At 43.8% G+C, this 23,901-nt stretch overlaps 2 protein-coding genes across 2 annotated transcripts in view; both read right to left on the bottom strand.

Moving 5' to 3' along the window:
- Positions 1–23,901, bottom strand: part of LOC124788083 (cyclin-dependent kinase 14) — a 709,064-nt gene that overhangs the window by 279,157 nt on the left and 406,006 nt on the right. The window lies entirely within an intron of this gene.
- Positions 1–23,901, bottom strand: part of LOC124788746 (histone H2A.Z-specific chaperone CHZ1-like) — a 101,979-nt gene that overhangs the window by 6,395 nt on the left and 71,683 nt on the right. The window contains exon 3 of the mRNA XM_047256028.1: positions 16–305. Within this exon, the coding sequence (XP_047111984.1) occupies positions 16–305 (290 nt within the window). The remainder of the gene's footprint in view (positions 1–15; positions 306–23,901) is intronic.

The following is a 23,901-nucleotide window of genomic DNA, read 5'->3' as shown; positions in this document are numbered from 1 at the left end:
AACGGAATTAATTACCAGCAAGCCTTTTTTCAGAAGTCTGCCCCGGCGGAGAACTCAAACGGAAAGCGCGGGCGGAGGTTATTAACTTTTTTTTGCCGGCGCGGCGCGCTATCGGTTGAAGAGGCGGCGGCTGCAGCTTGCTGCACTCGCGCAACCAGGCCAACTCGGGGCCGCGCCGCGGCAAAGTTCCCTTTGAGCGCGCGGGCCGACGGAGCGTGCTGAACGGCTGCTGTCCGGCCGGCGCAATACGCCCGAGAGACGGGAACAGTGGCCGGCTATCACAACTGTCGAGGATGGCTGCACAGCTGCCAACACGTTACTCTCCCAAACAATCTGCTCGTACCCACATAGAACCACTCGTGCGGAACACAGATTACCTTATAGAAGGGGTGAATGTAGGTAAATGAATGGGGAGAATAGATTTAAATTGACATATAATACAATTTATTCGTTAACTGCGTCCAAAAACGCAACTGCATAAAATTTTACTATCAAATTATTCAGATGTACTTGAAATAAGGATCGGAGCACCTGATACGCATTCGGACCTTAAATCAGAATTAATTGTTCCTGATATGCTATCTAACATTGAAAGGTTAAAGACTCTCCAAGTGCAATGCGACTTCACAGTAAATCAAACAGTCAAAAACGTTATCTGACTATAAAGTTAAATGGGCACCTGTGATTGACTGTGAAAGCAGTGGGACCCAACTAACTGAATCTAATGCGCAACTCAGAGACGAAACTGCATCGAAGAAATTGTAGTTGAAATCAAGTCATTAGCGAATTCAAGCCTGAATCTGCATTCTAAACTGGAATAAGTGAAGCTTATTGTCCATTGCTCGTCCTGTAAATTCCGTACACCCTAACTTGAGCTGGTTCGGTTCAAAAATGGTTCAAATGGCTCTGAGCACTATGGGACTTAACTGCCGAGGTCATCAGTACCATAGAACTACTTAAACCTAACTAACATAAGGACATCACACACATCCATGCCCGAGGCAGGATTCGAACCTGCGACCGTAATGCTCGCGGCGTTCCAGACTGTAGCGCCTAGAACCGCTCGGCCACGATGGCCGGCGCTGGTTCGGTCTCACCAAGTTATCTATTAAGATGTCGAAGCGTGCGATGGCTCCAAGTTGTGGAATATTACGCCGCCTGTACTGGATCGGACAGCTACGGCAGCAACAGCGGCGCTTCTCGGACGAGGTCAGCAACAACAGTCTCACTCGACGGCAGCACCAAGTTCTACGATTTACCTTTTCGGTTCGTTTTATGTGGGCGAGCTGCCTTTCAAGTTAGCTCAGATGGACTTTGGCGAATCAGGGCTGTTGTTACTTTTATAGACTTCTACTTCCTACACTTAAGCTTATTGTGGTTAACCACTAGTTTTTCAGGCGGAACTGTCCTTTCGACTCCTACTGCGCTGTCCCCAGCCAGCGGTGGTGTTGTTCGCGTCACCTTCCAACATTTACTTTCCACCCTACAGCAGTCCTCTCGGTTACAACTATTTCCCGTCTCCCTCTGACTGTCTACATCGCTCTCTTCGATAGTCTGTTGCTGTGAACGGATGGGAAGCTTGCATTGAAGTGGTGTAAAACATCCCCAGATTCTCGTTTCCTTTCCATGTGGCTGGAAGTGGAAAAATCTCCTTTTTTTGGGGGGGGGGGGGGGGGAGGGCAACATGTCTCTCAAGATGCGTCTGGTGTATACGTCTGACAGTCTTCCGCGTTGCGAATTTCCTTACAGTAAACTGGGGAAGCGAGATTTACTTCAAACCAGAGTGGTTCCACTAATCTTGCCGGGCGCCCGTTGTGAATCAAGGCACTGGAATTGCCCGGTAGCCTCACGTTTCTGATCACCCAGAGAATGTGAGCGTCCACGGTCGCATAGCCAAGCTGCGGTTCCCGGCATGAATTCACAGGGTACTACTAAAGAGAACTGCATGTGAAATAAATGAATCGTAATACTCTGAAATGGAGCTCCAACTGACCTATCAATGGAAACTGCATATCATTCTTCTCAGTTCGTGTAACTTCATAGCTCTGGGGCAGAATAACGCTCTCTGATTGGCATATCCTGTTGTTAGTATTAGGAAGAATCGTCACTCCACAGTATCCATGCACGACATATTACAAACAACAGATGCGGGTGAGAGAGTTCCAACCCCGCGCCAGGAGAAGTCGCAGCAACTTGTAACCATGCGAGCTGGCTCCTGTACTACAGACTGAAATGCTAATATTGGCCCACTTTCTACATTCCGCATCCCTCACATAGCGGACACATCAGGGCACCACAATAGTAGATTCCGGTTTCTTACAGTCCGATTCACCAGCGATGGCAGTTCGCACAGGTCGAGGCACGAACGGGGATCGCAGTGTTGCTGTTCCAAATTACTGTTAATGTGCGCGCATACATGTGCTTTGACACTGAAGAGTGCATGTATCTTGCAAATTATCTCTCTCATTACCTTATGTAGAACTTGTCGCTTACCACAACCGTCAGCGATGGCAATTCGCAACAAATGAATAACAAAAGCACAAATAGCTCGCCACCATCACATTTAATACTCGCATAGTCAACGACGTCGACAACAGAGCGCCCAGAACACTACTGAACACTCACTGGCTGTAGGAGAACGAGGTGACGTAGGTGCGTACAAGAAGCCTCAACTCGATTGCCATCGTTTGTGACTCCAACTATAGGTTTCCGTAACCCGTTCGACACAGTAAATATCCTCAAGTACCAACCACGATACTACCATACGGGGTTCCTTCACAAATATGTGATTAGCTCGAGGAATGTGCTCTTGAGCCAAGTTTCTTTAACAGATTCAGCAGCAGTATTGCTTAAATACCAGAGTCTGATCTACGGTGCCCTAGATATTTAGGGACGTAATTATGGGAAACTTCGACCCCGTCAAATAAAACTCCCTGTATACCTCCTGTTATCTCTATTTTACTTTGGTTTGGGTGGAGCCTCCACTTGAAAAAAAAATTCGTTCTGTACGGTGAGTTCAGTTGAGAGTGTACTTTTACACTGTTTGGTATCTTTGTCCTGATACATTAATTCTAGACATCTGCAAGATGGATTGTGTTGGAGCTAGTAACCGGAACGTCGTGGACGTACAAATTAAACAGAATCTTTGGGGACAAGCCATTGTTCAGTATTCTCTACCAACTACCTTTTCTATTCAGAAAAGAGAGTTTGTTGTTGAGTAAGCTTGCTAACTTCTGATACGGAACTACTTAAATAAATCTTTCTCTCCATGTCGTATTGTAAGCTGCCGTCAGATTGACGAAAGTTGCAACAGACCTGAGGCCTTAATGAAATCCGGATTCAACCAATATCGTGAGCGTTAGCACTTGATAGAAGCAACTTCGATGTTTTCTAAAGCCACCTGCTCGGTTGATATTATTTCATCAATGATCCCCTGGATGCTGTTAACAGCAGCCTCTCCAGCAATTTATACGTCATGTTGAGTAAGTAGGTCGATATCTAGCTAAATCAGTACCTTCTTGGCCTGGCTTCAAATTTCTTTAATATTATTTGTTGCTTTCCATTTCGTAATATTTCATTGAAGAGTTCTGGGAGCCATTGTTTCGTTTGGGGACCAATACCTTAGTGAAATTCCATCAAATCCAGCAGCTTTATTTATCTTCAGAGAGCCTAGGGCTACAGAGTGCTTATGTATGTCAAAGTCACGTGAATACTGAGAGGGAGGTTCCAAGCAAGATCTCTTCGAGAATAACTCTTTTTTTACTGTTTGTGTGCCTTATCCAGTTTAGCTCTCACGACTTTTATTAGTCGGGCAGAAACTGCATTAGACGTTACGTTTGGATTTCTTCTTAACATATGTGAATCAGTACTAAGTTTCCTTATAAGGTTCCAGGCTTTACGGCTGTGTGCTCTGATAAGCCCTATGAACAGAATTATTCCGCACATCAAGGTAACACTTCGCTCAAATTACACGCAACGTGTATCAGGGTGCTGGGATCCAAATAAATCTCCCCTTTTGGACTACTGAAGAGAACCCAAATCACTCACCATTTTCCATTTAATGCCAAAATTTTCTCGAGCCAAGTGTCTCCAAACACGCTCAAGATACGAGAGTGCCATTGTTTATGTGAGACTCATATTAAACATATAGTAAATCAAATGTTCTAACGCCTTTCGATATCACTTGAAAAAAATAGTACAGTGGCAGTACTAGCAGCGAAGTTTTTCACACAAATGGCTGTTGATGTGATAACAGTAGGTCGAAGTATTTCGCGATAGCGTATAAGGCGCAGTCAAAGAAAACGAGACAGATGAAAAAAAAGTAAACTTTATTATTTCGAAAGTTAGCGCCATAACTGTTAATACATTTATCCCAGTGTTAGTCAACACGGTCAATACCTTAACGGAAAAATATTTGCGGTTGCCTGCGAAACCATCACTGAGCCAAGGCGTGCACCTCTTCGTCCGAAGCAAATCGACGGCCACGAATGTCTTTCTTCAGTGCTCACAGGTTGCCAAGTTGTTTCGACTACGGTGTTGAAGTTTGTCTGGGAAGCTCTTCGACATCTTCCATACAGTACCGATTCCTGCCCATGGGACTTCCGTATTTCTGGACCTTGGAGAAACTCATTTATGGCCGTCGATTTGCTTCGGATGAAGAAGTGCACTCCTATGTACAATCATAGTACCGTAGGCAACCGCAAACATTTTTCCATGAAGGTACTGAACTTCTTGTCTCACAGTGGGATAAATGTACACTCCTGGAAATGGAAAAAAGAACACACTGACACCGGTGTGTCAGACCCACCATCCTTGCTCCGGACACTGCGAGAGGGCTGTACAAGCAATGATCACACGCACGGCACAGCGGACACACCAGGAACCGTGGTGTTGGCCGTCGAATGGCGATAGCCGCGCAGCATTTGTGCACCGCCGCCGTCAGTGTCAGCCAGTTTGCCGTGGCATACGGAGCTCCATCGCAGTCTTTAACACTGGTAGCATGCCGCGACAGCGTGGACGTGAACCGTATGTGCAGTTGACGGACTTTGAGCGAGGGCGTATAGTGGGCATGCGGGAGGCCGGGTGGACGTACCGCCGAATTGCTCAACACGTGGGGCGTGAGGTCTCCACAGTACATCGATGTTGTCGCCAGTGGTCGGCGGAAGGTGCACGTGCCCGTCGACCTGGGACCGGACCGCAGCGACGCACGGATGCACGCCAAGACCGTAGGATCCTACGCAGTGCCGTAGGGGACCGCAACGCCACTTCCCAGCAAATTAGGGACACTGTTGCTCCTGGGGTATCGGCGAGGACCATTCGCAACCGTCTCCATGAAGCTGGGCTACGGTCCCGCACACCGTTAGGCCGTCTTCCGCTCACGCCCCAACATCGTGCAGCCCGCCTCCAGTGGTGTCGCGACAGGCATGAATGGAGGGACGAATGGAGACGTGTCGTCTTCAGCGATGAGAGTCGCTTCTGCCTTGGTGCCAATTATGGTCGTATGCGTGTTTGGCGCCGTGCAGGTGAACGCCACAATCAGGACTGCATACGACCGAGGCACACAGGGCCAACACCCGGCATCATGGTGTGGGGAGCGATCTCCTACACTGGCCGTACACCACTGGTGATCGTCGAGTGGACACTGAATAGTGCACGGTACATCCAAACCGTCATCGAACCCATCGTTCTACCATTCCTAGACCGGCAAGGGAACTTGCTGTTCCAACAGGACAATGCACGTCCGCATGTATCCCGTGCCACCCAACGTGCTCTAGAAGGTGTAAGTCAACTACCCTGGCCAGCAAGATCTCCGGATCTGTCCCCCATTGAGCATGTTTGGGACTGGATGAAGCGTCGTCTCACGCGGTCTGCACGTCCAGCACGAACGCTGGTCCAACTGAGGCGCCAGGTGGAAATGGCATGGCAAGCCGTTCCACAGGACTACATCCAGCATCTCTACGATCGTCTCCATGGGAGAATAGCAGCCTGCATTGCTGCGAAAGGTGGAGATACACTGTACTAGTGCCGACATTGTGCATGCTCTGTTGCCTGTGTCAATGTGCCTGTGGTTCTGTCAGTGTGATCATGTGATGTATCTGACCCCAGGAATGTGTCAATAAAGTTTCCCCTTCCTGGGACAATGAATTCACGGTGTTCTTATTTCAATTTCCAGGAGTGTATTAACAATTATGACCATTACACTTGAAATAATGAAGTTTACTTACTTTATTTCCATCTGTCAAGCTTTTATTTGACTGCCGCTTGTAGTTAATCTCTACTGTCACGTAAACATTTTATTTCAGGACAGGGCTATAGCAGCGCTGTGTCTGCTGACTTTCTTTTACAATTGGAGTATTTTAAGCTATTTTTGCGCGTCAATGATTTCACTTAAAAGAAACAAATTTTTTAAGTTTTCCAGCGGACACTTTAATTCTGTAGGTGACGTAAAGGACTTGAAAGATGACAGCTGAACACAAGTGCCCTGATGAGAAGTTATGATCATCAACCAGGGTATCGTAGGCAGCGTGAATAACGTAAAACTTCGGACCGTTTCGTGTACAGGGCAAGAGATCGAAAAATATGCTTCTTATATTCTCCATAGACCAGTCATGTTGGATTTTTTGGTAAATACCACATTCCACAACATCCTACCTCTTGAAATACACTCACTGAACGAAAGTATTCAGCTACCTATTAGTGGACGTGAATATGAGGGTGCGCACCCTTCGTCTTTATGAACTCTGATACGGGCATTTTAGCACCCCACTCTTACTCACGAACCGAAATCAAAGAAGGTACTGCTGTTGGATGCTGGAATCTGGAGCGAAGTCGACGTTCTGATTCATCCGAAAGATACCACACGGGTTCAGATCGCGACTCCGGGCAGGCAAACCGATTTGAGAACTGTTATTGTCCACCATCAATCGCCTCATAGATGTTGGTTTCAGATAGGCTGCTTCGTGATGCTGATGAAAACAATCATCATCTCAGACCTGTTCCTCTACTGTACACAAAACGCAACGCTGCAAAATGTGTTCATATCCTTCTGCATTTAGCGTTTTCTTAAGCAGTATAAGGAAACCACAACTTGATTACAAAAAGTAACGCCGTACCGTGATGCTACCTCCTCTGTACTTCACCTCATTGATGGCACTTCACATGATGGCGGGTAACGTTCTCCAGGCATTCGCCGATCCGAAACCCTTCAATTGGATTGCCACAGTGTACAGCGTGATCCTTCACGTCAAATCGCTCCTTCCCATTTATCTTCTGTCCAGTGGCATCGATCTTTAGAACATCTGAAACGTCGCTTAGCATTTCCTACAGAAGCTGCTCAATCATTTTATCCCATTCTTTTTAACTGCCTACGAACAGTCTTTGTGCTAGCTAGAACGTTAGTGGCACTTTGGAACTCAAGAGTGATTCCTGCTGTTGATTTCATGATACTTTTTACAACCACCTTCAGCAATTCTGGACAATCAGTATGTGACGACTGCCTGGTCTTGTTTTATCTGTGGCTATTCCTTCGTGTTTCCACTTCCGATTACACCACCAACAATCGACTTGCGGACTGAGCGCTACTGACCGACCATCTGATGGGACTATTGCTTCTACATCTACATCTACATGGCAGAGGGTTCATCGAACCACAATCATACTATCTCTCTACCATTACACTCCCGAACAGCGCGCGGGAAAAACGAACACCTAAATCTTTCTGTTCGAGCTCTGATTTCTCTTATTTTATTTTGATGTTCATTCCTACCTATGTACGTTGCGCTCAACAAAATATTTTCGCATTCGGAAGAGAAAGTTGGTGACTGAAATTTCGTAAATAGATCTCGCCGCAACGAAAAACGTCTTTGCTTTAATGACTTCCGTCCCAACTCGCGTATCATATCTGCCACACTCTCTCCCCTATTACGTGATAATACAAAACGAGTTGCCTTTTTTTGCACCCTTTCGATGTCCTCCGTCAATCCCACCTGGTAAGGATCCCACACCGCGCAGCAATATTCTAACAGAGGACGAACGAGTGTAGTGTGAGCTGTCTCTTTAGTGGACTTGTTGCATCTTCTAAGTGTCCTGACAATGAAACGCAACCTTTGGCTCGCCTTCCCCACAATATAATCTATGTGGTCTTTCCAACTGAAGTTGTTCGTAATTTTAACACCCAGGTACTTAGTTGAATTGACAGCCTTGAGAATTGTACTATTTATCGAGTAATCGAATTCCAACGGATTTCTTTTGGAACTCATGTGGATCACCTCACACTTTTCGTTATTTAGCGTCAACTGCCACCTGCCACACCATACAGCAGTCTTTTCTAAATCGGTTTGCAACTGATACTGGTGTTCGGATGACCTTACTAGACGGTAAATTACAGCATCATCTGTGAACAACCTAAGAGAACTGCTCAGATTGTCACCCAGGTCATTTATATAGATCAGGAACAGCAGAGGTCCCAGGACGCTTCCCTGGGGAACACCTGATATCACTTCAGTTTTACTCGATGATTTGCCGTCTATTACTACGAACTGCGACCTTCCTGACAGAAAATCACGAATCCAGTCGCACAACTGAGACGACACCCCATAAGTCCGCAGCTTGATTAGAAGTCGCTTGTGAGGAACGGTGTCAAAAGCTTTCCGGAAATCTAGAAATACGGAATCAACTTGAGATCCCCTCTGGATAGCGGCCATTACTTCGTGCGAATAAAGAGCTAGCTGCGTTGCACAAGAACGATGTTTTCTGAAACCATGCTGATTACGTATCAATAGATGGTTCCTAAAATGGCTCAAATGGCTCTGAGCACTATGGGACTCAACATCTTAGGTCATAAGTCCCCTAGAACTTAGAACTACTTAAACCTAACTAACCTAAGGACAGCACACACACCCATGCCCGAGGCAGGATTCGAACCTGTGACCGTAGCAGTCCCGAATAGATGGTTCCCTTCGAGGTGATTCATAATGTTTGAATACAGTATACGCTCCAAAACTCTACTGCAAACTGACGTCAATGATATAGGTTTGTAGTTCGATGGATTACTCCTACTACCCTTCTTAACCACTGGTGCGACCTGCTCAATTTTCCAATCTGTAGGTACAGATCTATCGGTGAGCGAGCGGTTGTATATGATTACTAAGTAGGGAGCTATTGTACCAGCGTAATCTGAAAGGAACCTAATCGGTATACAAACTGGACCTGAAGACTTGCCCGTATCATGTGATTTGAGTTGAGTTGCTTCGCAACCGCTAAGGTATCTCCTTCTAACAAGGGAACCTCCCCATCGCATCCCCCTCAGATTTAGTTATAAATTGACACAGTGGATAGGCCTTGAAAAACTGAACACGGATCAATCGAGAAAACAGGAAGAAGTTGTATGGAACTATGAAAAAATAAGCAAAATATACAAACTGAGTAGTCCATGAGCAAGATAGGCAACATCATGGACGATATGAGCTGAGAAGCACCGTGGTCCCGTGGTTAGAGTGAGCAGCTGTGGAACGAGAGGTCCTTGGTTCGAGTCTTTCCTCGAGTGAAAATTTTACTTACTTTATTTTCGCAAAGTTACGATCTGTCTGTTCATTCATTGACGTCTCTGTTCACTGTAATAAGTTTCGTGTCTGTGTTTTGCGACCGCACCGCAAAACCGTGCGATTAGTAGACGAAAGGACGTGCCTCTCCAATAGGAACCGAAAACATTTGATCGCAAGGTCATAGGTCAACCGATTCCTCCACAGGAAAACACGTCTGACATATTCTATACGACACTGGTGACGGCATGTGCGTCACATGACAGGAATATGTTGTCGACCCACCTAACTTGCACACCTGGCGAATGGGTAAAAATATTCTTCTACCTAGCCAGATTTAGGTTTTCATGTGGATGTGATAATCAGTCCCAAAAAAGTGATGAAAACATGAGTTTGTCACATAAACTGCAACAAATGAATGCAACAGTTTCACAGTCGCACAGTTTTCCCTGTGCTCTGTCAAAACATGTTTTTTACGTTTTCAAATTTTTCCGTGTGTAGACCGTCAAATCCTGCATATGTCCAAGCAAATCTGAACATGTCCTAGAATTTTGGAGAGCGGAGTTGATTATGTGTGAGTGCCTGAACTTGATAATTGTCTGAAAATAAAAAATTAAACTTTTCACTCGAGAGCAGACTTGAACCAAGGACCTCTCGTTCCGCAGCTGCTCAAGCTAACCACGGGACCACGGCGCTCGTAAGCTGGCATTCTCCTTGATGTTGCCTACGTTGCGCATGGACTACTCAGTTTGTATATTTTGCTTATTTTTTTCATAGTTCCACACAACTTCTCCTTGTTTCCTTGATTTATCTGTGTTCAGTTTTTCAAGGCCTATCCCTGTGCCAACTTATAACTAAATCTGAGGGGGTTGCGATGGGGAGGTTCCCGTGTAAGAAACTCATGCTAGCAGCTGTTCGTGTTTCAAATTCTGGAATATTCCATTCGTCTTCCCTGGTGAAGGAATTTTGGAAAACTGCGTTCAATGAATCCGCTTTAGCGGCACAGTCGTCGGTAACAGTACCATCGGCATTGCGCAGCGAAGGTATTGACTGCGTCTTGCCGCTTGTGTACTTTACATACGACCAGAATTTCTTCGGATTTTCTACCAAATTTCGAGACAATGTTTCGTTGAGGAACCTATTAAAAGCATCTCGCATTGCTTTACTGACAATACAATTCTCTCCGCCTCCTTTCATACTGGCGTATCTGCCTCTCGCGACATCTAATGGTCAATTTCACATTACACCGTGGTGTCCAGATACTTTTTATTAGACAGGGTAGTGATGCACACCGAGACGGCTGTGTGATGCGCTCTGCGCAGAGGTGGGATGTAGCACGCTTTCCCGGTGTGCTCTCTGTCTGTGTCCCGGTGTTTCGGTACCTGGAACGGTTTATGAAGTACTACGGGTGAGTAGTGACGTGAGGGAAGACAGCCGCGGCGGCGTGTGCAGGTGGCGGCTGGCACGCAGCGGCCACCAGGAACGTGCCGCCCGCTCGGTAATTGCATAGCTGGCCAGCACGCACTCTCGCGGTCCGCATAGCGCGCGCACGCGTCCTGCGCTCAACCGCCTCCTTAGCCGAAACGACCGCTGCCAGCACAAAGCCGAGGCCAACGCGTCCCAGTCCATTTCTGCCGCTGCACGCTAAGCAGAGACACGGGCGTCTCAAATGGGAACGCTCAACTACCTAACAATTTGATAGATCCAGAATGAGATTTTCACTCTGCAACGGAGTGTGCGCTGATATGAAACTTCCTGGCAGATTAAAACTGTGTGCCGGACCGAGACTCGAACTCGGGACCTTTGCCTTTCGCGGGCTAGTGCTCCACCAGGAGAGCTTCTGTAAAGTTTGGAAGGTAGGAGACGAGATACTGACAGAAGTAAAGCTGTGAGGACGGGGCGTGAGTCGTGCTTGGGTAGCTCAGTTGGTAGAGCACCAGCCCGCGAAAGGCAAAGGTCCCGAGTTCGAGTCTCGGTCCCGCACACAGTTTTAATCTGCCAGGAAGTTTTAATCTGCCAGGAAGTTTCAATTCGGTAGATGTCTCTACTGTCACGCTCCCGCGAAACTTTTCGAGTGCGGGGTGCTGATTTCTGTTGTTTACCTGTAAGAGAGCTCTCTCTCAGGAGTGACTTTGTTGGGTTTTGTGGCATCAGTCTGATTAAAAAACGAAAGATTACGTTGTTCCGAGTGAGACAAACAGCAATGACATTCATATTCATCCTCTTCACAAATATTGCCTTTTTATTTCCGAGGACGTTACCATCTCACAAATATTGGCTTTTTACTTCCGAGTGTGTGTACGTATATAATACACACGCATCAAAACACTCGCCTCGGAATTGTCCATTATCTCGCATAGATTCTCCGATTTTACCTTGCAATTCTATTTTTTATAACTTAAGGTTCTTCAAATATAGTAAAATGTGAATATAGAGCGAACGTGAACATTAGGTTACGCTACATGCGAGTCTTATCACATTCGTTGTCTTCATCAACTCTCAACCAGAATGTGACCTTCCAAGACAACCTAGAACACGGGCTATGCTGTAGGTCATTGTCACAACAACCAAGATTTGAGGGAGAGGGGGGGGGGGGGGGGAGGAGGAGTCAAATGCAACATGCTAGCCTCTTTTCATTCCAATATGGACACAACAATATTTGCAAATTAATTAAAACACCAGATCATGAAAACAGAATAAGCAGTTAAGATTTTCGAAATCTCTCTTTTCTGTAGAATATGTATGGATATGCTTTGAAAATCTAACAACTCAACTGATGAAAAGAATGTGTTAAAAATGAATGTGATGCGTAAAAAATCGGATGTCTCATTTTAAGCGAAACTGTGCTGAACAAGAAGGGGCTAGCACGTGGATTTGATTCCCCCTCCTCCTCCTCCTCCTCCCCCCCCCTTCCCTGGGATCTTGTTTGCGGTGACCCATAACTGTAGCATAACTCGAGTTGTTGGAAGGTGATGTATGTAATCGAGTATTGCAGAGCACACACACATTATTAACTAAAATTGTAAGACAAAGTCAGAGAATCTATATTAGATAATGGACAAGTCTAAAGTGAGTGCTTTGATGCATTTGATTTACTTATACACATTTGATAATCGAGATATATTCGGAAATGAACAGCCAATATTTGTGACAGAGCAGAATAGAAATGTCTCGTCTCACTCGTAACAATGTAATCTTTCCAGAATGAGATTTTCACTCTGCAGCGGAGTGTTCGCTGATATGAAACTTCCTGGCAGATTAAAACTGTGTGCCGGACCGAGACTCGAACTCAGGACCTTTGCCTTTCGTGGGCAAGTGCTCTACCAACTAAGCTACCCAAACACGACTCACGCCCCGTCCTCACAGCTTTACTTCTGCCAGTACCTCGTCTCCTACCTTCCAAACTTTACAGAAGCTCTCCTGCGAACCTGCGGACGGGACGTGAGTCGTGCTTGGGTAGCTTAGTTGGTAGAGCACTTGCCCACGAAAGGCAAAGGTCCTGAGTTCGAGTCTCGGTCCGGCACACAGTTTTAATCTGCCAGGAAGTTTCAATGTAATCTTTCGTTTTTTAATCAGACTGATGCCACAAAACCCAACAAAGTCGCTGCTGAGAGAGAGAGTTCTTATACATAAATTACATTGATACTAAAGTCCGCCGGCCGTTGTGACCGAGCGGTTCTAGGCACTTCATTCTGGAACCGCGCTGCTGCTACGGTCGCAGGTTCGAATCCTGCCTCTGGCATGGATGTGTGTGATGTCCTTAGGTTAGTTAGGTTTAAGTAGTTCTAAGTCTAGGGGACTGATGACCTCAGATGTTAAGTGCTATAGTGATCAGAGCCATTCGAATCATTTGAATACTTAAGTCCGAGAATCTTTTACAAACGCAAAAGTGAAAAAAAATTAGAACATGGTCGGACGCGAACCTACTTCTGCCCAGTTCTTCGACTGCACTATGCAATAGTTGTACGAAATTAGACTTCAGCTTTTAACAATAATCTGAAAGCATTTTAACAACGATCTTTCACTGACAATTACTATAAATATTAAAAAAGAGTGACGTATGTATGATAAATCTTCAGCGTGCCGTTGCCTTGAATTGGCCTCACCCGAGCTAAACAGCAAAAATGGGAATCCTGGACTCACAATAGATCACGGCAGTGTCACCGTAGACACATCTGTCTGATTGCTCGGTGGTTGAGCGTCCCTATTTCTGTTAGCTCTGGATTCCTGTCACAAAAGCCGTCGGAGACACCCCAACGAACACTACCCCATAATCTAAATTTCCGCCGTTGGCCGTTGGCAAACTAGTAAACAAATGCTCAGCCTAACCACCAGAACTGCATCGAACCATTCTGAGGCAAAAACGACAGCACCAGACTTTAAGCCACACTCTGCACGCAAGAGATCGGCCACTATATGGATAGGCACTCACACAGCACATGTCACATTTCACTTTTGACACATCGAGAAAGTACACATCCCAACTATCTGTGGGACCAACATCAAGGAAAAATCAAAATATAAAGAAATCTTCATGAATTCCTAATGACAGCGTTAGACAAAGTTTTTAAAAAATTGTGACGTATTTCAGCAACCACTCTGGCCAACAAACTGTTCGACAATAACACCAAACCAACGGACTGCACCAGCCGGAGGGACCAGGCACCCCTCTACAAGTAATCAAGCTTTACAGGAACAGCCAACCACAATGTACCTCTAGCTGCGAATACCATCGAAATATGTTTTTATGAATTATTGACTTTTAAGTTTATTTTTGTTATTCCTGTAATTATTCTTTTTATGCCGTCACTGCATCAAACCGTTTACATTGCTCAAATTTAAAATGTTGAATTAACAACGTGAAATACTTAAGATAACAATCAAATATGTGGTATAGTAAAAAAATTGGGCGCAGATTACTAAAGTTCACACTTAACACGTTTTTAAGCGTTATACTGGAGAATCAGCAGATGCGATATTTTGCCTCGTCCTCATGTGTCAACGACGATGACAACTGTCACGAATTACGGATTCCCTGAGAAGTAGAATAAAGCCACTACACCAGTGACACTATTCTAACAATACAACGCCAAAACGTGACATAATACAAGGTTTTCATTCACATCACGGCAGTAAGCATACCCAGATGTATCGTGAACTGAACAGGAATGCTGTAGACCCAATCAGGAAACAACCTGTTACTGCCTTCCAGAGATCAAAGGAGCAAACACGCGGACATGCATCGACACTACTGGAGAGAGGTACGTGTGCGACTCTGTAACTTATCCACCGGCGTACGGAAGTATTTTTGCGTGATTATAAGCTAATCTAGTACAAATTTTGAGACTGATGTGGGAGTATTGGTATGAAAACTTAATCGCTTACTAGTATAAGTAGTATTTACATGAGAGATGAGTTTCATATTCCTGCTACTCCAAGGAAGTGGAAACGTTTCTCTGAGAAGTGTGCACTGTGGCTTTCACGAGCAAGCAGAAACATTTCCAACCCAATTTAGAACGTAACCAACTGAGATTATTTGTGTACATTTACGTTGCGTTCTTTCTGGCTGTGATTTAGATGGACAACAGAAATCACCATGCTTTTTCCTATGAAATCAACAGGATCCAAATCTTTCTAAAATTTGCAGAGCTCTTTCGAATATGTACCTTCCTCACGCCTATCAGTTCATATATATATATATATATATATATATATATATATATATATATATATATATATGAATATCAACGACAGATATGAACGTACATACCGTCAGGGAAGTATATGGTTTCGCAAGTCGTTTTAGGTCCATGTGAATGTCAAATAAGAGATAGGTTTCACCTTGACCGCTGTGTGTCCACAGTTCGTTTTGAGACATTAAGCTATGGCATGTCTTACGTAGTGAAGTACCATCGCGTGTTTCGTTTCACATGACTTTTGCCTTGGTAACATGACAAAGATGTAGATGAAATTTTCGGTACCAGTATCTTAAGGTGTTATCAATAAATTCTGTGTAGACATTGCATCACAAAAAGAACACTATTTCCACGCTGACGAGAAAGAAGAACGTAAGATACTCACTCAGACGGGATTAATGGCTCATTACGGTCATGGTACTCACCTGCAATAGAAGAAAAGTAGTAAATAGTGGAAACAAAGAGTAAAGCAGGGTAAGCATGTTTAAAAGTTCTAAGCACCTTAAGTACATTACACCTTCTGCCTTTTTTAACTGTAACACGATATAACTTGAAAAACAGTACAAGTAGATAGAAATTATGAGTGAAAACGGTCGATGCAGGAGATCGTGAGCAGAATACGGGTGTCGACAATACGAATCGGCAGTCGAATTGCGCCTTCAGAGTTCCAGACAGTGGAGTGAAATAAAGAGTATGTTTCCAAAGCTCAAACTTGTCAACGAGTAAAAAAAAAATAAAAAATAAAAAATAAAAAAAAATAAATAAAATTAAATTAAATTAAAAAAATAAAAGGGAAGGTAAACAACTATGCTTATTAACGTTTAAATTCATTTCAGATATAGTACAAAGCGCGACGTGGAAGCTGATGATAAAAATGGATCACCAGAGAACACAATATTATAGCGTGTCAGAGTAACTACACTGAATTACAATGACATTTCCCAGCAGTATAGTAATTTAGTAGTTCTGTACCACTATTTAGTATTTCATGTATCCACACTCGTCGCATTAAAGTAAAACAAATGTGGCAGAAATAAATCTGATAAACGAAAATGCGAGGTATTCCATTACAGGCTACGATTTCACAACATACATTAGCAGAATAAAACATTCTGTACGCACTGTCACGTTTTTGTCCCCCTTAGATCTTCAACAGGAGGCGAAACTAGTGTTTACTGCAATGACGTGCACATATAATTTTAACAGTCTTCATCGGGTTTGTGTAGACGATAAAAACGCCTGAATAAAATGTAATTTAACTGTTAACTTCGGCGGATGTCTGTGTCTCAAAAGTAAACTACAGTAATTAAGAAAATTATTTTTTTAATGTGAAATACGGTATGTAGAGTGTTGTCAAGCTGCCTTTTGTTTTATCTAGTACAGTAAAATTCCTGGCAATATTCCGGGACGCCATAAGTCTGTGATCGTTGTGGCTTAACGGCTGAGTTACCATCACGTCGAACACCGACGAGGGTAAAATGCTGATATCCGCTTCGATAATAATAGAAATTATACTTGATCTGCCTTTGAAGTATCTTGAGAGGTTACAGTATACGTGGGAAAACTATGGTTGATAAACATTATAAAGAAAGAGTAACAAATTTACTCGCAAAACAAATTTACTCGCAGATGCCCGAGGGCACTCATCGTTAAGCCTAATATTAAGACCGCTATCAGGACAGTAATTTCTGAGCTAAGGTAAGCCCAGATAAGGCGATATCAATGATAACAGTGCGACTGCAACTGCATTACCATACGATTAATGGTAGAGTTTCTGTTATCAAAGCCGTTGTAATCCAGGTGAAGGCAAAAGGGAGATGTCAATGGTACAAGCAAAATAACAGCGTTATCACCGAACAGACCCATGTTATGTTAACTGAAGAATCTATTTTTACACTGTTTTCTGTCGTAGCATGCGTTTACGTATGGAAGACACCAAGGAAGCCAACAGTACAGATTGTCTTCTTCCACTTGTGAAACACAGGGACAATTCTGTAAGATCGAACGGTTGGTTGGTTGATTTGGGGGAGAGGACCAAACAGCGAGGTCATCGGTCCCATCGGATAAGGGAAGGATGGAAAAGGAAGTCGGCCGTGCCCTTTAAAAAGGAACTATCCACGCATTTGCTTGAAGCGATGTAGGGAAATCACGGAAAATCTAAATCAGGATGGCCGGACGGGGGTTAAGATCGAACGATCGGAGGGGAAACATACTTTTGGAATGAGGTGCTTTAAGCGACGTGAGGAAGGGACTGAGATTGGACACGCCCCTACGTCTCATAAAAAGACTAAAAAATTTCTCCGTGATTCAGTGATCGGTCCCAGAGGACCGCGCGTTACCGACTAGCCTGCGTTTCACCTTCTGCCATACGACGTCATTTGGATCTGTTATGGAAGGACGTGGGATCGGCACTGACGGCCTTCCAGACCTTGGAATTACTATTTCATTGAAATAGCTCCTGAAATGGCATCACGAGGCTGAATTCACCCCGTTCCAGCTTTCATCAAGGAAAAATCCCTGGTATTACCGGGAATTGAGCCCGGGTTCTCCGCATAGCAATCAGACGTGCTTACTATTACTCCACTGTGTCATGAGAACAAGTCGTTATTACAGTAAAACTATTATAAAGTCTCCATTTCTGTACAGGTGTATGGGCGCGGACTTTGAGGATGAAAACCTGTTCGCTGTTTCGATCTCTCCCTGCCAGACATTTCTAAATTAACTTCCACAGAGCATCAAACAACAAAGTCGTCCCACAAATCAATCTACTTATGGGAATTGGTACGACTTCAGTGGCCTCCACAATTCCCAGGACTGAATATGATTTAGCAGCAATGGACCATGTTGTACACTGTTCACCATTAAAATTTGAACACCACTGACGATAGAAAATAACGAAATTTTCTTTATTGTGGGTATACAGTATATAGGAAGCATACGCGATTAAATTTGTATGATGTGGGGGTATAGCGCGAAATTTAGTACGCAGACCTGCAATCTCTGGCAGCAACGATGGCTCTAATCTGCCTGTGCATCTAGTCGACAATGACAGACACCGGTACGTCATTCCATGCTGTTCCAAATCCATTGCCGAGTTCATTAATCGTTGCGGCTGGCGAGCGGTGGTGTGCCCGTCTATCGCCACACTATAACCAGATCTATCCAGTGGGCGCGAGACCTGGAGAACGTGTTGGCTAGAGCAACTCTTGTGTCCCGTGTTATCGTTGGTCGGACCACTATCAGTACGCCTCTCTCTGTTGCTTCATCAAGGGGAGCCACAACAATGATCACTATGCTGACAGTCGGCAGTACTGCAGCCGTTGTCACACTTTGCGTGTGAATACTTCTTTTATTGCAATGAAGTCAATTTCCCGACTTAAGGTATATGGCGTGGCTGTACGATCCTACACGGTTGAGCGAACAACATGTCTCTATTTTAGGGCGCTAGTTGCGTGGCGGCGTTGAGATTGTGCATGTCCCTCCCTCTATTCCATATTCGAGGTATGATAGACGTACGGTCCCAACCAAGCGAGCAAACAATCGATAAATATCAGTCTAATGAGGCAACGATCCTCCCGCAGTTAATTTCCTACACGAGCTGCGTTTCTCCTTACACAAGACATGACAATTTCTCAGCAACGATCAACATTTAAAAGAGTTTTCTGAATCAGAAACCGTTTTTATAATCTTCCTGCAGATGCGGAATATACATGGCGTTACTCATGCCTACTTCGTGCGGTTGTGCTGAAAAGATAATCATTTGCATATCCAAGCATTTACGAGGGCTTGCTGAAAAGTGATGCCTCCGATTTTAGTATGTGAAAACTCTTAAAGCATTTTAAATAAAACAAACGGTATTAACATTCAACATCTCTATTCTTATCTACAAATTTGCAGCTTTCTGCCACTAGAAGGCTCCGAACTGTCGTGTCTAACCTGGTGGTGTGTAACGTAACTATGTCGGTATGTGAGAAACAGCCAGCTATAACCGAGTTTAGAGTTCAAAAGAGTTTGTCCACACATGGAGCACCCTCTCCTCCAATACGATGTCAGACACACAAAAAAGCTGCGACATTTCCAACAATCAGACGCCTTCTGTTCACTGTAAACCATCAGCTTCCTTATGGTTCCCAGTAGACGCCAACCTATTTTCATCTGTTACCAAAACTTAAAGAAACCTTCGAGGACTTCACTTCGATAGTGATGAAGCTTTGCAAGCAGAGATGAAGATGAGGCTCCGTCAACACAGTAAAACATTCTACAGTGACGGCATCAAAAACTGGTTTCTCGCTGGAGAAATCGCCAGGATGAGTATGATGACACATGAATAAACAGACAAGTAGAATAAAGATGCAGAATGTTAATAAAGTTTGTTTTATTTAAAAAGCTTTTTTCCACATAAAAAATTGGAGGCATTTCTTTTCAGCATGCCCTCACAGGACATTCACGTCAATCTGAAGTTTTCTGCTTGATGTCTTCGTGGTATTGTAGTCTTATTGGCCAGCTGTGTAAAAAGAATGAAGTGCCCTTTTCCTTGCCCAGCAAATGGAACAGTTCATTTCAAATGGATGGTGTAAAGTCTCACTGGTCACTTTTTACTTTGTATATGCACTAATTTCCAAAAGAAATCAGTGAAATGGTCCTATACCATATTAAGAAGTTATTCTTATTAGTTGCTTCGGACTGCTAGTTGGTATTGCATATACTGCGGAAAACAAATCCGAGGTGTAAAATAAACCAAGGTGGCATTTCCGTTCTGGACGCAGGCAGCTCCTCGGACAAAGGCAGCCGTGTTCCGCGGTCCAGCCACTTGACAGCGGACAGTGGGTCCGCCTGTCGGCTTTAACAGCTGCCATTGTGCGTCCGGGCGCAGAGCACAATGCCCGCCGCTCCAACAATTGGCACTGTATCAAAACACGGGGCCGAGACCAGTCGCGCGCGCTCAGGGGCCCCGGAAACTTTTAATTAGATTGCGTCTCCGTCGTTCCAACTGTGCTTCACACAGCTAGTAGCTTGGCCATTTGCTTCCCCTCAGGGGTCCTACCAACATCAACGAAATTGGAGCACTGTTTCCGCTCCAGATCCTGCGGTCGGTTCTACAGAATACCAAAGTTTTACATTCCTGCAAAATGCTAAATATTCAACACTCATTTTAACTTGCTGAGTTACGTGCGTCGTCGTGTAATACGTAAAGCGTAACTTACTGAGAAGTGAGAAGAAAACTCATTTGTCATGTACCATCTACGACGGCGATCGTTTCTAGTCCTGATCTTTAGGCAACCCGTACTTACTGCAAGCAGTGCGAAGTTGCCTGCATCACAGGCATTGTTGTTAGGTAGGCCGGTCCGTCATGTCAGCACGTGAAGTGTATTTTTCTGTTTTATATTTTGTATGACACAATCACATGAGCATTTCACAATGCTGTAACGGTTTCGATAATCCGGTAAGCTTCTTCGGACTGTAGATAGAAAGAAGAGAGAATAGAAGTTGATTCTTTTTCATCATCGCATAGATAATCACTTGACTGATTTTATAGGTTATACAGCGATTCCTCGTCTCCTCTTCTGACACACAGACACTCTGAAGAAAGCAACGATTGATCCACGCGGTTACATCATTGTCAAACTTATATGATTGTCCTCTACAAAAAATAAATAATTAAAGTACACAACACTCAATCATGATGGACAGTATAATTTTCTCCGATGTATTTTTTTTCTTCCTTGTATAAATTAAGTGTTAATAACGCTTAATTTCAATTGCAAATATTTTAGAGACACCACATAGTGTCATAGTATCAAAGCAGGTCATGTTTTGAGAAAGTGTCTCACAACCACTATCGCTGAAAACGATATATTGTCGTGAACTATTGGATCCGACATCTCATTACGCACATATGGCTATGATATTTATACCACCTCTCGATGATGCAGTACAGCCTATATTTCCAAGAGTGTGTGACAGTTTTGGAAATTCACAATAAAGCTATTCCCTTGTCTAAAGAAATAAACGTTAGAGCGCTTGCACAGACGTCTGAACCGTGACGGAATAACAGTATAAGTCGGCTGCGATTCTTTGACCCTAAGCCAAAAATACACACAGCTATTCTCTTTGTCCACTCTATGAATACAGGAATATGAAGCTTTATCTTTGCCTGTTTTTAAAACTTGTCAGCAGACGAAATTATGATTGCAAGCTGTCAATTTGCTTGGGCTCTCTACATGTTTATACATATATCTGAGTGAAGAATTTACTTCTCAGACACGCTGACGCTGAACTGGTCGGCAGTATTCCAATAAAAAAAAAAAAAACATTTTTTATTCCAATAATTAAAGTGACTAATCTCTTCGAAAGGTTCCGTGAATGACAAAAAGCCAAGTCGCTCCATAGTTATGTTCTACGTCAATCCATAATTCCTATCCCCACGCCACCTCCTGATTGGATAGTCAGTTGTGCCGTTCCATCGAATCTTCGAATCAGTAACATCGAGGCACAGCTAACAGTGACATCTGAAACCTCTCTCTAACTTTTGCTACGATTTTCACGATGTATATGGTAAGTTGTCAATCAGACGGTTTGTCATGGCTGCGCGACGCGCGGTAATCTTTCAACAGGATGTTATTAGCTTTTATTAATTTTTCCTTTGCGGTCGGTAGGAGACGTTCACTGGATTAGTGCCAACTCGATAAATTCCACAGAGGAAAACGCATTACTGCGTACTGCTTTTGACGCAATTACTTTCGTCATTGACTTTGGAGGAAAAACAAATCGCAGTAGCCCACAAGAGATTGTATATTACAACTGCCGCACTAATTACACCGATCTTCGACAAATATCTCACAAAGTAATGACAGAAATCTCTTGTGTAGTTGTCGTCCTCGAGGTCGTGAGCATCTACCTACCTTCTTGTTGAGACATACGTCATTGCGACTTCACGAAAGGAAAGCCGTGATCAAGTAATGAACGCCTTTCCAAGCAAAAATGTTATCTTTCCCTGTTTGTCTGTCAGAGCGATTTTTTTCTAATCTTATGGGACTTAACTCCTAAGGTCATCAGTCCCTGAGCGTACACACTACTTAACCTAAATTATCCTAAGGACAAACATACACACCCATGCCCGAGGGAGGACTCGAACCTCCGTCGGAACCAGCGGCACAGTCCATGACTGCAGCGCCTTAGACCGCCCGGCTAATCCCAGAACGATTGTCTCTAAGATACCTTTTTCTTTTTGAACTGTAGAGGAATGCTAGCCAATAATCACTACACGCTCATATTTTTTGTTCCTGTCTAAAACGATATAAAAACAAAACAAAATCAGAGCTCGTAATAAGCGAGTAATTTCATTAGCTTTTTACAACGTATTTTATGTCTATCTTACAGTGTGACACCGCTAACAGACAACAAAAGCAGACTTGACATACAAACATGTAATAACTACCTCAAGATGAGCTTTGCACAACGGAAAAGGGTCATGGAAAATTACAATAACAAATTTGTCGCTGGTTGCAACTTTTAAGTTAAATTGTTTGATACACTGAAATTATCCTCGATCATTCCACATTTTTGTGTGTAGTCGCATATTTTGCATCGCACTCCTTTACTTTGTCCCGTACAGATTTCACATGAACTATCACTGTCTCGTATTCTCTCCACACACTGGTTACAGAATGAGCCGCCTCGCTCTGTCCAAAAGTACTATTCCTTATTGGGGGACAGCTCAAGAATGAATACTTGGAGTAGAGTGTAGCTACAAACGGTAATTTCCACTAAATTAAATATAAAACACATACAATAAAAAGTATATTAAAATACCTCTAAAATTATGATAAAGTAAGATAAAGAGGAACTAATTATTACAACACAAATATGAACAGGTGATTGATCAACTTAAAATGAAAGTAGGAGCAACTTCCTAACACATTGAAATTTCCAACCGAAACGTTCACGTTGGAGAGCAGGAAATATACAAAAATTTAATATGGGTTACGCACCGTATTCAAACTGTGAACTCGCACTGATGCCAGTGCAACATATTTCAATCTAGACTGTGCCCGCAGTAAGAGGAGAAGCGTTATATGGGGTATAACACGCCTCGAGGAATGCATGTGGTCCCTGTGATACCGGGACAATAAGAGCTGGGCCTCAGTGGAATAGACAGCATGATACTCTCTATCATCTTGTTTCTCTCCTACAAGACAACATCGCCCCATTTCATAGAGCTTTTCTCGTGAATGTGACGACGATCCACGCACGATGTGTTCTGCTACAGATCACATGGTCAGTGTCAGTCCCACGTCTCCCGCAAATTCGAATTTCAGCTACCTAATGTATACCTCCATCATTATAAACCTTACCCTAGTGCCCCATCTCCGTCACTATGATCAACCGTCCTTACATCTCCATACACGTTACATCCACTGCCAGAGCAACTTCATCTGGGTTCAGCCATAAGACTACGACTGTTTTCGTAAGATCAATTCAGCTTATCAACTATAACCTATCCTTCCTCTACCTTTTTCACATGAGATCTACAATCGAAACTGTTATTGCTTAACTGCAGTTGTATGTATCTCCTATGCTGATATTCACTTTCCTCAAAGGAAGAGCATTTTATTTAAAAGGTATCTGATGACCTCCAATCGAGAGTGTTACAGTTCAGCAAAAAT

The sequence above is a fragment of the Schistocerca piceifrons genome, chromosome 3 (genome assembly GCF_021461385.2).
Source record: "Schistocerca piceifrons isolate TAMUIC-IGC-003096 chromosome 3, iqSchPice1.1, whole genome shotgun sequence".
NCBI lineage: Eukaryota > Metazoa > Arthropoda > Insecta > Orthoptera > Acrididae > Schistocerca > Schistocerca piceifrons.
The sequence above is the reverse complement of the archived record's forward strand: the minus strand, read 5'-3'. Positions and strand labels throughout refer to the sequence as shown.